Source organism: Lygodium microphyllum, chromosome 24, assembly GCF_053477565.2.
Source record: "Lygodium microphyllum isolate KBCC chromosome 24, Lygodium_microphyllum_v1.1.10, whole genome shotgun sequence".
Classification (NCBI taxonomy): domain Eukaryota; kingdom Viridiplantae; phylum Streptophyta; class Polypodiopsida; order Schizaeales; family Lygodiaceae; genus Lygodium; species Lygodium microphyllum.
The window spans coordinates 1729628-1744370 of NC_141158.1; the positions used below are offsets into that span (position 1 = coordinate 1729628).

At 39.6% G+C, this 14743-nt stretch overlaps 1 protein-coding gene across 1 annotated transcript in view; it reads left to right on the forward strand.

Annotated features, from left to right (window-relative positions):
• Positions 1–445: 445 nt before the first annotated feature.
• Positions 446–14743, forward strand: part of LOC148014793 (vacuolar protein sorting-associated protein 26A-like) — a 155193-nt gene continuing 140895 nt past the window's right edge. The window contains exons 1-2 of the mRNA XM_087666056.1: positions 446–464; positions 601–665. Of these exons, the coding sequence (XP_087522182.1) occupies positions 446–464; positions 601–665 (84 nt within the window). The remainder of the gene's footprint in view (positions 465–600; positions 666–14743) is intronic.

Here is a 14743-nt window from a genome sequence, read left to right on the forward strand (position 1 = left end):
GTCTCCTTCTTCCTCCTCTAGCGGCATAGGCAAACAGCGTTCTTTAAAGTCTCCTAAATTACGCGGGCGCTGCTCTTGACGCTGTGGTGACTATGGAGGTGGGGTGGGCGTGGACGAGCACACCCGCGAAAGTACTCCCCACCACGACGGGAACGGATGTGGACGACGTTTTCTTCTTCGACTGATTGATCAAAGAATCTACTGGCAGGGGAAATCGCTGGGGAAGACGTGATGTTGAAGAGGAGGGGGGTGTTTATACAAAGCCCGTAGACCCCATCCGTAATAGCCGACTACCCCCAGCGCACCATCTTGGACTCTGTCCACGACGCCGGCCTCTCCTTCACCTGCGCCAGCTCAAGCATGTCACGCGGGCGCTCCGGCGCACCGGCACGCCCGCACCGACACCTTCCCCACTTACGTCGTCATCGAGCCGTGCTACTTCGACATGGCGGGCCGCCCAGCCAGCAATGGCTACCCCTTCCTCGACGTGGCTGTCAGCCCGCAGTTGATGAACCGGATGCTGGCGCTGGTGGTGGCCGCCTAGGACGAGCATGGAGGCTTCTTCGACCACGTACTGACGCCTATGCGCGAAATACCAAGCTCGGACGGCATCATCGGCGGCCCGCAGCCGTGCAATTTCACCTACGACCAGCTCGAGGGTGAGGGTGAGGGTGCCTGCCTTCCTCATCTCAGCCAAAGGAACAGCTGATACTGTCTCATCTCATACATTCGTATTTCATCGTCTAATTTTTTTGTGACGTTTCTTTGGTTCAAAGTAAGGCCTATTTACTGTCGCTTTATCAATATCTCCTAACTTACATCGAAAGCTATCCTGATTCCTTTCTAGGGCCATTAATTTAAGTAAAAGCTATCCTCATCCGGCCCAAACACGAGACAAAAGGAGCCTACCACAAATAAGAAGAAGCCACGTCTCAAAACCCATTGCTTATACCAATATTATTGAAAAACTAAAATGATAGCCTGAAAACTATATTAATGCTTACGTTAGATCATCATTTCGTTTTTCAAATGAGTATAGAGATGTGCTCTTCCCTTTCAGCTTAATCCTCCAACAAACCAGACCACCAATGACGTTGCAGTGTTCACTATTATCTCACCCCTTAACACCATTGTCGTTTGCTTTATGTTCCTAGTAGACTACATGTATCCTTTCCTAAAGAGAGAGGACCTCAAAGGGTGACAAATTCTACTGTGCTTGTGAACACAATAGCCTATTTTCTCTTGCTATCATGAGGACTAGACACACAAGAATTACGAGAAAAAGACCATCAATAAGACAATAACCCTAATTTACACCAGTGAAGAAGGGAGGAAGAAGGAAAGAAGAATGAAGATGCATTTGAGGATTTGATCCAATGTTGTATCATAAACATGTCCAAAAACCCTATCTTTCCACAAACATATGTAATAATCTCAGGAATATTAGCAAAATGTTAGTTGTTTTTTGACTTTCTATAAATGAACAAAAGAATGAAGACCTTGGACAAAAGGCGACACACGTTGGAGCTTGGTAACCATGGTGGAGTTGTAAGATACTTGGTTTCCCATGGCTTTAGTTGCAAAACATCCAAGGATGAGACGTAGGAAGGATAAGAAGCTAGACATGAGTTGACATATTGGTATACAAAGGAGACACCTTTGTGCAAGCAAGGAGCGATGGCAGTCAGTCAAAGGGAGAGTGCACCTATTCGATCGAGGAGACCTAGAGATGCATGGCAACATGCTTTTGATTTGAAGCAGCACTATCACTATATTAGATTGATAGTGCCACTTGGGAGGGCACTACCATTCATAAAAAGGGGAGAGCCCCATCCTAAAGCATTCAAAAATTTTTGCATATTTATTTTCACTTCTTTATATTAAATTCAGCTCTAATTGTCACATGGCAACACCAAGTCTTTTGTGGGGCATAAGAAAGGATGGGTCTTGGTGGTCATGTGGTTAGGTGGGTGGTTTAACCCAAAAACTAGCAGAATTTGATGGGTCCTAGTGGCAATGATGAATCCTTAGCATCTAGTGTATCTATGATTTATGCTCTCCCATGATAGGGAAAGATTGAGCTACCATCAAAGTTAAATTAGCTTGAAAGTTATATGGCTGATTTGGGGTTGTCATATTCAACCATTGACAAAGGGAATTAGCTACAACAGACCTCTTTTCTCATTTCTCTTACTGAAAAGTGTAATTCTTGGCAATTGGTGCATGCGTCTTGGTCTCTTAAGGCAGGGCTATGCTTGTACTTGGTCAAAGGCTGACTTTTATTGATTTATGGCTGAATTGGGGCTGTTCTAAGCAATCCTAAACAGGGAAAAACAAGGCAGGTGCTGCCTACTCTGATGAGAAGCTTAGCAGAAGGATCTTCTTCCTGAAACACTTGATTTTGAGCTACTTATCATTGAAGATAGCTTGAAGACTACTCCTAAAGGATATTGCTTGGATTTAGAAGAATTTATACTTATTTTGTATTGGTTGTAACAAACTATAATTGCTCGGACTAATCTATGATTAGAGCCCAAATTGAGATCTATCTTCTTTCATTGATTTCTTTTCATTGTATCAATCCATAATACCATTTCTCTTTCCATCTACATTGATTCTACACTACTTATCTTTAGATTTTGCAAAGATTATTTATGAGTTTGATTCATGTATGGTTCATGGATAATAGAGATATGATTGAGGTATTTGCTTTATGATGGGTTGTTGAGTTAGTGCATTGAGCACATGTCTATGTGGATGCTCATACTATGAAGGGCAAAGGCTTGGATTCTTAAGAGTTATGTTCTTTATGCTCATTGGAATTACATGCAGACGGAGGCATGGCTGAAGTGATTTAAATCCTTCTATCATCTTTTGCTCTCTCTTTCTCTTGAATCCAATCTCTCAAACCTCTTACCTTATTTTGTCTCATATCCTAGTGGTTGACCTTCAATCATACAGGCTTTGACATTGGTGAATCCGATGTGAAGGTCGATAGGAGTGTAAACATGGGAGATGCATCAATGAACACGGGTAATGATGGGGATCTGATGTAACTGCTTGAAACATGTAAACAACTTGTTTAGGAACAAATGTGACAATAAGAACAATAAGAAAGTATGCAGGAGCAAAAGGCTCTTGCAAGGATAGAGAAGATGGCTATAGATGCAATGCTAGTGAACGATAAAGAAGTGGGTCGCTTTGATGCATGGGACATCTCCAAGTTTCTTAAATTTTATGACAAGGAGATGCAATAGCACGGAGTTCGATAAGAACATAGGATGAGATATTTTACACACATTGTGGCAATGGATAGCAAGATTCAGGCACAAGTTCAAGATATTGAGTAAAAGCACGGGGTATCTTTGCAACGATGTAAACATGTTCTAAAAACAGAGTTTCATGCTTTGGATTTTGCAGAAGATAGTGATTGTGGGAGTGTGTAGGATATGGATGATAATGAAGACTTGTCCATTGAGTTGCCTTGTATTGCAGATGTATTGAGAGTATCTATTTTGTCAGTTAGGGATACTTCTGAGGTATTGGACATGCTAGAAAGTATTGATGGTTCAGATGCAACACAAGGGAAGAGTGCACATGCTCCAGTTAGTGTACTTGTGTAGATGCGGTGACTATGGTCGATGCCCTACCTACCATCTACAATGATGTTATAGATAGTTTGAAAATAGAGGCTTTGGAAGAGACTAATGAAGAGATGGTGCCAAATAAGACCTATGGGAAAGATGATCCTTTTGTTAGCACCATATCGGTAACTAGGTTTGCGAATTGTGGTTTGATTGAAGTTGCATTACTTGCAAGATTCACTAAATGCGTCTATGCCCTTGCTTACAGTTTCGGTTTGGAATACCATGCCATGCACATGGTTGTAGAGTGTAGCACTTTAAATGCAATCTATACACAATGCATGTATTCAAACTATGAGTGCATAAAAGGAGCATGCAAGGTGTTTGATGATTTGACAAATCAAGTTGTAGTTGTATGGGGTGCAATGATTGCAGGTTATTGAGAACAGGGCTATAATAGTTCTACTATCAAGTTATTTGACAAAATGCTAAATAAGGGTATTGTACCAACCAATGTCACCTATTTGTGCATCTTGGAAGCATGAGTGAATGAAGTAGGCTTATTGCATGGAAGAGTAAGAGATCACTTATGCTCAATTCATTTGGATTATGTTGGAGATTTTTTTTGCTTTTGCTACAGTTTGCAAAAAGATAGAACTTTGATTTTTGTGCTTTGTTGGGTGTGTCTTTGGATATTTACTATCTTGTGATTGACTTGTGATTGAAATGATGAATATAAGAAAGCTATGTGATGTGGTAGATGAGGCCTTGGTGGAGAAGATGTCCAAACTTATGGCTGTAGAAAAAAGTGTGTTCATGGCTATGCTTCTTGAGGCTGCAAAAGAGTTCTCCGTTGCATTACCTAGAGTTGCTGATGGCCGGCTAGCCTATGCTTTTCTAGGACAAGCTGGTATAGATGATTGGGTTGTACAAGATGCTATAGGTATCTTGGTTGAGGCATTCCAACAAACGGACGAAGGTTGTGTCTATGTGTATGTTCATGGGCAACTTCAGAGTATGTATATGGAGTAGGTAAGGACTATGGTTGATGATTCTGAGGGACCTATGCTATTCATGGATGATACAGAAAAGAGACCTCTACCAGTGAATGTGCTTGATTGTTAGATGCCCTATGATCCAGGCGGATGTGGTAATACATGCATGTCTTGCAAGAAACTAATATGGGTCTATGATCCCGGTGTGTTGCATGGGGTGGCACCTCCAAAGTACATGCAAGTTTGGAGAGGATGGATGTCGTGTTGATATCCCTCCACTCTATGAAATTTTCTAGGCTTTGAGAGTAGTTCAAGGAACAATGTGTGAACATGGATTCTTTGATTTTGATCTAGTCTTATCTTTGGCAATTGTGGTCTACACATGCACTCTTATGTCTAAAACCTATGGTAAGGTACCTAGTATACGTGTTGTGATGGGCATTATTTGGGGTTTTCTCCTCTTTCTAGTATCTTGGGCTTCTTTCTTTTGATGGACTTGGACTAGTAAAATCTTGGATTAGGAGCGCAATAAATATGGTTTGTAATAAGTACTGATGAGCTACCTAAATGCTCATGGCCATGGTGAAAGGAAATGAAGATTTATGCTTGCTGGGGGGAGGGGCTTACATCCTTTCACTTATGGCATCCTTTTGATTGGGATCTTTTCCAATGGCATGTTTTACATTGGTGATAATTGATGAAGCTTGTCGAATGAAGAATGCCAACCAAGGAGACTGAGCCCCTTTCCACATGAAAGCCCAATGAGGCTATCATATGCCAATGGAAATGGAGAGACCTCAAATAAATCACTCTAGAAAACTCTAGTTGAGAATGGGTGAGTCAAGCCTGTTTCCCAACAATGAGATAATAGCGACTTAGAGATAAAGGGCAAGAGGTGGCGATTGTACTCTTTGGTGATTGTGACTTTCAAGGTAAATCATCACATATTGGGTTCATGAATGTGGGTAGCTGCTCACATTGCTCATGATAATGATGGTGATTCCAAGTATAATCGACTCCTTCCCTATAGTTTTTTTAAAAGACACAAAGAAAAGGACGTCCATCTTTTCATCCAACGACTTCAATGATTCTGTCCCATCAAGCGATGCCATTGATTTCTCAACTTGAGGTTTTTTCTACCTATGAATAGGAAGCAAGCTCGATGCAGTAGGGGTAGGGGCAAACCTCGACCTAGAAAAACCATTCCTATCAAGACTAGCCACTTTTACCAACTTGACATTCTCCTTCAGAGCTGATGCCTTCACAATCTTAGGTGAAAGCAATTACCCTCTATGCCAACTGCGATTATGCATTTAATGTAGTCTGACCAAGCCACGAGCTACCCTTGCCAATGTGAATATAGCCCAAACGTTTTCATGTGATGCTTGTCCATGTGGACAAGTAGAAGAGACGAAACAAACTCCACTTCAAGCTAAGGAAGCTTATCTTCATGGGCTATAGCAAGACCACGAAAGGTTATGAGTTTTACGACCCAAAGACATGAAAGATCGAGGAGGTAAGTAGAACCAGTGAAGGTTATGGGCTCTACAATTCGGAGACACAAAAGATCGATAAAAGACTGGGATGTGATCTTTGATGATGCTTCGACTTGCATTTTATGTCTCAAGAGTTAGTAGGGGAATGAAGAGCTCCTAATATTGTCTGACTGAGACTAAGGCTCAAACTTGAGCGATGATGGTAAACCATGCATGTCTGTGCTAACACCCCCTCTCACATCTTGGATGTGGCTGAAGGCCAAAGGAGAGCCAAGTCCAAGGGTAGTAGAAAGAGTATCAACGTTGATGAAGCTTGTCAAATGAAGAATTTCAACCAAGGAAAATAACCCCCTCTCCACATGAAAGGCCGATGAGGCTATCATAGCCCAACGGAAATGGAGAGACCTTAAATAAATCACTCTAGAAAACTCTAGTCGAGAATGGGTGAGTCAAGCCTTTTGATGCCATTGATTGCTCAACCCGAGGTTTTCTTCACCCATGATTAGGGAGCAGGCTCAGTGCGATAGGGGTAGGGACAAACCTTTGCCTAGAAAAACCATCCCCATCAAGATTAGCCACTTTTACCAACTTGATAGAGCCGATGCCTTCACGATCTTGGGAGAAAGCAATTGCTCTTGGGTGAAGCGAGTTTTTTTTAGAGGAAAGCGGGAGCAACCATGTGTCATGTTGTGGTGGGAGAGCGGGGCTTTTTTGGGGTTGGATGGAGCAAGATTCTTGGGAAGGGGGAGGGGGCCATGTCGTGATGGAGTGGAGGTCGGGTGTAGGGGTTGTGTCAAGGTTTTTGGAAGAGAGGGCATGTGTGTCATATCATAGGGGAAGGGTTTTTTGGAGAGCACGGTTCTTTAAGAAGGGGGGACGACGTGCCATGTTGTGATGGAGGAGTGAGGTTCTTAGGAAGGAGGGGGGAAAGGGAGCACCATGTCGTTGGGTGGTGTAGGGTTTTTTAGGGTTGTGTGGAGTAGGTTTTGGGAAGGGAGAGAGGGTGTGCCATGTCGTGGGGGAATGGGTTTATTAGGGTTGGGTGGAGTGGGGTCCTTGGGAACAGGAGGGAGGTGTGCCATATCATGGGAGAGCGGGGTTTTTTGGGGTGGAGCAAAGCGACGTTTTTTGAGAGGGGGGACGACGTGCCATGTTGTGGGAGGATGGGGGTTTTTAGGTTTGGATGAAGGGAGATTTATGTTAAGGAGGGGGGTAGGGTGTGCCATGTCGTGGAGCATGTAAAATATTACACGGCGCAGCGAACAGAATCTGAGAAAGAGATAGAGAGTACACAACAGATAAGAGGAGAATCAGTAAATTCTTTAACTTCAAACAATTGATACAAAGATGGCTCTGTCCACTCGTGCGCTTCCACTGTGTGAAGCTTAGATGGCGATCTAGATAGAAGATAGGTGAAGAGCTTAAGGCTAGGTGGAACAACTCTGACTGGGTAAAAGATGAGAAGTGATGGCTGCGAAGGGGTTTAGCTTTTATAGCCTGCGAAGGTCGTTAGGTTGGTTGACCTACCATATGAGCCTCCACTAGTCAGCCATATCGTGGGGGAGTGGATTGTCCCGCGGTTTTTGGGAGAGACGGTGTGTGTGCCATATCGTGGGGGAGTGGTTTTTTTGGGGTTTGACGAAGTGGGGCTTTTTCAGGAGGGGCAAGGGGAATGGCGTGCCATGTTGTGGTGGGGGAGCGATGTTCTTGGGAAGAAGGGCGGGGAAGGGGGTGTGCCATATTGTGGGGAGGTGGGGTTTTTTGGGGTTGAGTCGAGCGGGGTTTTTGTGAAGGAAGAGAGGGTGTGCATGTCGTAGGGGAGTGGAGTTTTTGGGGTTAGGTAGAGCGGGGTTTTTGGAAAGAGAGGGGAGGTGTGCCATGTTGTAGGAGAGCAAGTTTTTTTAGGGTGGCAAAACGGGGTTTTTTGAGGGGGGACGACGTGCCATATGGTGGGAGAGTAGGGGTTTTTGGGATTGGATGGAATGGGGCTTTTGGGAAGGAGGGGGGAAGGGTGTGCCATGTCGTGGGTCGTTGTAGGGTTTTTGGGAAGGGAGAGGGTGTGCCATGTCACGGGGAGTGGGTTTTCTGGGGTTGGATGGAGTGAGATTTTTTAAAAATAAGAGTTGGGGGAGAGAGGGTGTGATGTCGTGGCGGAGTGGAGGTTGGTTGTAGGGGTTGTGCTATGATTTTTGGAAGAGGATGTGTATGCCATATCGTGGGGAGGGGTTTTTTGGGATTGGGCGAAGTGAGGTTTTTTGAAAGGTGGTTGGGGGGGAAACAGCGTGCCATGTTGTGGTGGGGAAGCGGGGTTTTTTCTGGTTGGATGGAGCGGGATTTTTGGGAAGGAGGGGGTGGTGTGCCATATTGTGGTACGGTGTGGGGTTTTTTGGAGTTGGGTGAGCTTGGTTTTTGACCTTGGTGGTAGGAAGGATATGAACATGAGATTTTGGGGGATGAAATTGAGATGAAAGATGAGGATGAAAGCTCTAAACCTATTAATGATTGAGACTCTACCACATAAGGGAGGATGTGCAGGTTTGGTAGGGGTGGATGTTAGAGGATTATGCGTTTACAAAGTGAAATGACATGAAGAGGGGCGTGTTAGTGACCTAGAGGATCTATCTTTGTCCAACTATATAGCAAGTATTTCATGTATTTGACTATGTACATTGTTTGAAGTCAATAGAGAGATAAGTTGTGTAAGTTTTCAAGCTTGGTAAGTATTTGAATTAGATGACATGGATTAGTGACTTAGATAGTCACTAAGTGACTAGTAAAGAGGACCTATGATGGAGCTAGATGAGAGTGAGAGTTGTGAAGATCAAAGGAGCTGCCTGCGTGAAAATCAGTGCTGTCAGAAGAGGACTGTTGATTCACATGAAACTTGAGTGTTAGCCAATTGACCGAAAGCAACCTGATTATTTGTTGAATGTACAAATATCAGTCGAATGGTATTCATCTCTATTTGCTCTTTAAAGAAATAAAAGGGATATCCACGTACTTGTCCCTAGATAACACGATGGTATTGGCAACTAGTACAATGGCAGTCTAGTTATCGATGCGAATAACAATTAATAAATCCATGAAAAATTATATGTCTACTAGGAAGGAACCTGCAAAGATAGATTGCTCAATATAGCATCAAATCTTCACTCTAAAGTTAACCACAAACTCCGGCCTCTTGCTAATGCAAGAGAAGAGCTGAACCAATGGATCTTAAGTGCAAGACAATACTAATTCTCGAAAAAGAAAATGAATAAAAGAAATCTAAGCAAAGAGGAGATTAGAGGATTGTGTGAGAAGCTATAAGATATATGTACGAGGAATGTATATTTACTAGGGAAACATGTTGGGACACATTCATGAGTTATGAACTAAGTTTTTCAAAAGCTTAGAAAGATATATCTCTATAGGCATAACATAGTCGTATATATTACATAATTGAATGTTCATGGTGGATTGAGCATACAATATAAAAGTTATTGATGAATTACAAAAATATCTAGACTTCATTTTCGTGATCTAGTACGGCTACTTAATATATTGCTCGGAGTGATGTCGAGCCTTGCCTTGGCCCCTAAGGGTCCTCCTCTTTTACGGTGATCTATATCAAACAAGCATATGATGGAGCTTAGAAAACCTAAGCATTAAGTTTTGTTTGTTAAGTGATGTTGGTAGCTTTAGTAGTTGGTTTTGTTTTTTAAATTATATTACACGCATCAAATATATTTAACACTCATCTTTCGCACAAAAACTATTACCATGGCTTCTCTCTCTCTCTCTCTGTCTCTCTGTCTCTCTCTGTCTCTCTCTCACACACACATTGAAACAAAATTAACATTTCATATCTTATGCACACAAGTACACAAAATAATATTACCATCATCTGTCTCGGCATCATCGTCCTCTTCTTTTGAACAAGGATAATTATGTTAGTTATAATCTCTCTCTTATATACAACACACATACACGCATTGAAATAAAATTAACATTTCATATCTTATGCATACAGGTACACAAAATAATATTACCATTATTTGGCTCTTCATTGTCATCTTCTTCTCTTGAACAAGTGTACTTATGTTAGTTCTCTCTCACACACATACACACACACATTCATTCAAAACAAAATTAATATTTCATCTCGCATGCAAGTACACGAAGCAAGATTACCATCTAACTCATCATCTGCTCTATTATTGCCATTTTCTCTTTTTATGGACAAGAGTGTAATTACATGTATTATTTCCTCTCTCTCTCTCTTTCTTTCTCTCTCCCAAGTAGCCTACCGTAGCATTAGATAGCTTTATTGAGACTTGAAAAATCCCCAGACTCTCTAGATATAAATATTTTTTAGTCGCATAGGTCGATTTGGCCTTTCGAAGACGTTAATATAATTTTTTTTCTTTCTTTATCTCTCAAGTGTATTTAGAACATAGATACCATGTTTATACTTATGTGACAAAGTGTCTTTGTGAGAAATAAAAACTAAAATCTATTTGATAGATTTATTTAGGCATGCCATATAAGTATATAATAAGTTATCACAAAACAAGTCAATTTGAAAATTTAGTGTGAAAATTTGAAGATCGAGAACAAGAGTTCACTGAAGGGGAGAAGGTGGTATTAACACTCCCAATATCGAAATAGAGTAAGCTTAAAAAGTTGATCACTCTTCAAGTAAAACGTAGTAGAGTTCTTTATAAAAATATCATTCTATTGATTGACACTGAGATGAGAACACCGCCTCTATCTCTAGAGGAAAAAACACAAGTCAAGGCTTGCAACCTTCATATTATAAAAATTACCAATCTCATATACACAAAAGTTGGTACTTATATTCAATGTTAGCTAAAAACCATGGGATAAGTTTTACACCTCTATAGTTGAGCTTCGGACAAGCCTCAAAACATGTACCTACAAGTACCATGATTTCATCGTCTTCCAAAGGTCTTCTGTCATGCCATTGATTAGCATTATCTACTAGGGAGAGAACTTGTGCTTCTGCAACTATTTTTTCATCTTTCAAAAGGTATACATCGATCATATCTAACAAAATAGTAAAGATATCCTAAGTAACTGAGGTGAAGTAGAAACATGTTAGTCGTAGGAGAACCTATGGGTTGCGTTAGTTGTATTTCAAAGGGATCTTATTGAATGTAATGCAATCATTAATGAATTACATCTCACACACACTCTCACTCACTCTCACTCTCTCACACGTTAAAAGGTTAAGGCTTGAAACCTTCATATTATAAAAATTACAAAACACGATAAAATTATAAATATACAAGGATAAAAAACATCAAGTATATAAAATAAAATATTACCTTCCTCATCCTCGTCCTCATCCTCATCCTCGTTCTCGTCCTCTCCTCCTAGAAATAAGAATATAATTACACGTCTCTCTCTCTCTCTCTTTTTCACATACACACACACACACTTGCTCCTTGACTTGTACCTTTTTCTGCCCAATTCAATTGTTCGAAATTCTGTTCATAAACAAAATTCATACATTAGAATTATGTACTCACATTCTAGCACGTAAAAAAATCTTAAACAATACACTTACTCTAGCTAATCCAATGGCAGTATGCTGTCGTTCATTGAACTCTCTCCAACTTTTATTTTTTGCTCTTTTTAGTGAAGATTCACTCTGATGAATCTTCGGTCTTCCCTTTTAAACAGGTACCAGTGTTTCGCGATGTATATTTTGTAGGTGTGTATTTATTAACTTCATTGTTTTAAATCGTTGGTTGCACAATGCACTCTTTACTAGCTTTCGAATGGTGAATAACTTACATAAAATTCATATAATATATAATAAATTCATATAAGATATAAAATTCATATAAGATATAAAATTCAACTTTTTATTATATCTTATATGAATTTTATGTAGGTTATTCATCATTTGAAAGCTAGTAAAGAATGTGCATTGTGCAATCAACGATTTAAAACAATGAAGTTAATAAATGCACACCTACAAAATGTACATCAGGAAGCACCGGTGCCTGTTCAGAAGGGAAGACCAAAGATTCATCAGAGTGAATCTTTACTAAAAAGAGCAAAAAATAAAAGTTGGAGAGAGTTCAATGAACGACAGCATGGTGATGTTGGATTAGCTAGAGTAAGTGTATTGTTTAAATTTTTTTATCTGCTATAATATGGGTACATAATTCTAATGTATTATTTTTGTTTATGAATAGAATTTCGAACAATTGAATTGGGTAGAAGAAGGTATAAGCCAAGAAGCATGTGCGAGAGAGAGAGAGAGAGAGAGAGAGAGAGGTGTGATTATATTGTTATTTCGAGGATGAGGATGAGGACGAGGACGAGGATGAGGAGGAACAAGGTAATATTTTCTTTTATATACTTGATGTTTTTTATCCTTGTATAGTTACAATTTTATCGTGTTTTGTAATTTTTATAATATGAAGGTTTCAAGCATTGATCTTTGACCTGAGAGAGACAAAGAGAGAGAGAGAGAGAGGGGAGAGCTGTAATTCATTAATGATTGCATTACATTCAATAAGATCCATTTGAATACAACTAACGTATATATGAGATTGGTAATTCTTTTAGCTTGTGCTTCATTTTTATTGAAATTTCATTCAGCCCATAGGTTCTCCTACGACTACCATGTTTCTACTTCACCTCAGTTACTTAAGATATCTTTACTATTTTGTTAGATATAATCGATGTATACCTTTTGAAGGATGGAAAAAGAGTTGCAGAAGCACAAGTTCTCTCCCCAGTAGATAATGCTAATCAATGGCATGACAGAAGACCTTTGGAGGACGATGGAGTCATGGTACTTGTAGGTACATGTTTTGAGGCTTGTCCGAAGCTCAACTATAGAGGTGTAAAACTTATCCCATGGTTTTTAGCTAACATTGAATATAAGTACCAACTTTTGTATATATGAGATTTGTATTTTTTATAATATGAAGGTTTCAAGTCTTGACTTGTGTTTTTTCCTCTAGAGATAGAGGCGGTGTTCTCCTCTCAGTGTCAATCAATAGAATGACATTTTTATAAATAACTCTACTACGTTTTACTTGAAGAGTGATAAACTTTTTGAGCTTACTCTATTTCGATATTGAGAGTGTTAATACCACATTCTCCCCTTCAGTGAACTCTTGTTCTTAATCTTCAAATTTTCACACTAAATTTTCAAATTGACTTGTTTTGTGATAAATTATTATATACTTATATGACATGCCTAAATAAATCTATCAAATAGATTTTAATTTTTATTTCTCACAAAGACACTTTGTCATGTAAGTATAAACATGGTATCTATGTTCTAAATACACTTGAGAGAAAAAGAAAGAAAGAAAGTTATATTAACGTCTTCGAAAGGCCAAATCGACCTATGCGACTAAAAAATATTTATATCTAGGGAGTCTGGGGATTTTCCAAGTCTCAATAAAGCTATCTAATGCTATGGTAGGCTACTTGGGAGAGAGAAAGAGAGAGAGAGAGAGAGAGAGAGAGAGAAAATAATACATGTAATTACACTCTTGTCCATAAAAAGAGAGAATGACAATAATAGAGCAGATGATGAGTTAGATGGTAATCTTGCTTCGTGTACTTGCATGCGGAATGAAATATTAATTTTGTTTTGAATGAATTTATGTGTGTGTGTGTGTGTGTGTGTGGGAACTAACATAAGTACACTTGTTCAAGAGAAGAAGAGGACAATGCAGAGCCAAATAATGGTAATATTATTTTATGTACCTGTGTGCATAAGATATGAAATATTAATTTTGTTTCAATGCGTGTGTGTGTTGTGTATGAGAGAGAGAGATGATAACTAACATAATTATCCTTGTTCAAAAGAAGAGGACGATGATGCCGAGTCAGATGATGGTAATATTATTTTGTGTAATTGTGTGCATAAGATATGAAATGTTAATTTTGTTTCAATGTGAGAGAGAGAGAGACAGAGAGAGAGAGAGAGAGAGAGAGAGAAGCCATGGTAATAGTTTTTGTGCGAAAGATGAAGTGCTAAATATATTTGATGCGTGTAATATAATTTAAAAAACAAAACCAACTACTAAGGCTACCAACGTCACTTAACAAACAAAACTTAATGCTTAGGTTTTGTAAGCTCCATCATATGCTTGTTTGATGTAGATCACCGTAAGAGAGGAGGACCCTTAGGAGCCAAGGCAAGGCTCGAGATCACTCCGAGCAATATATTGAGTAGCCGTACCAGATCACGAAAATGAAGTCTGGATATTTTTGTATTTTATCAATAACTTTTATGTTGTATGCTCAATCCACCATGAACATTCAATTATGTAATATATACGACTATGTTATGCCTATGGAGATATATCTTTCTAAGCTTTTGAAAAACTTTAAGTTTATAACTCATGAATGTGTCCCAACATGTTTCCCTAGTAAATACACATTCCTCGTGCTTATATCTTATAGCTTCTCACACAATCCTCTAATCTCCTCTTTGCTTATATTTTTTTTATTCATTTTCTTTTTTGAGAATTGGTATTGTCTTGCACTTAAGATCCCTTGGTTTAGCTTTTCTCTTGCATTAGCAAGAGGCCGGAGTTTGTGGTTGACTTTAGAGCGAAGATTTGATGCTATATTGAGCAATCTATCTTTGCAGGTTCCTTCCTAGTAGACAATTTTCCATGGATTT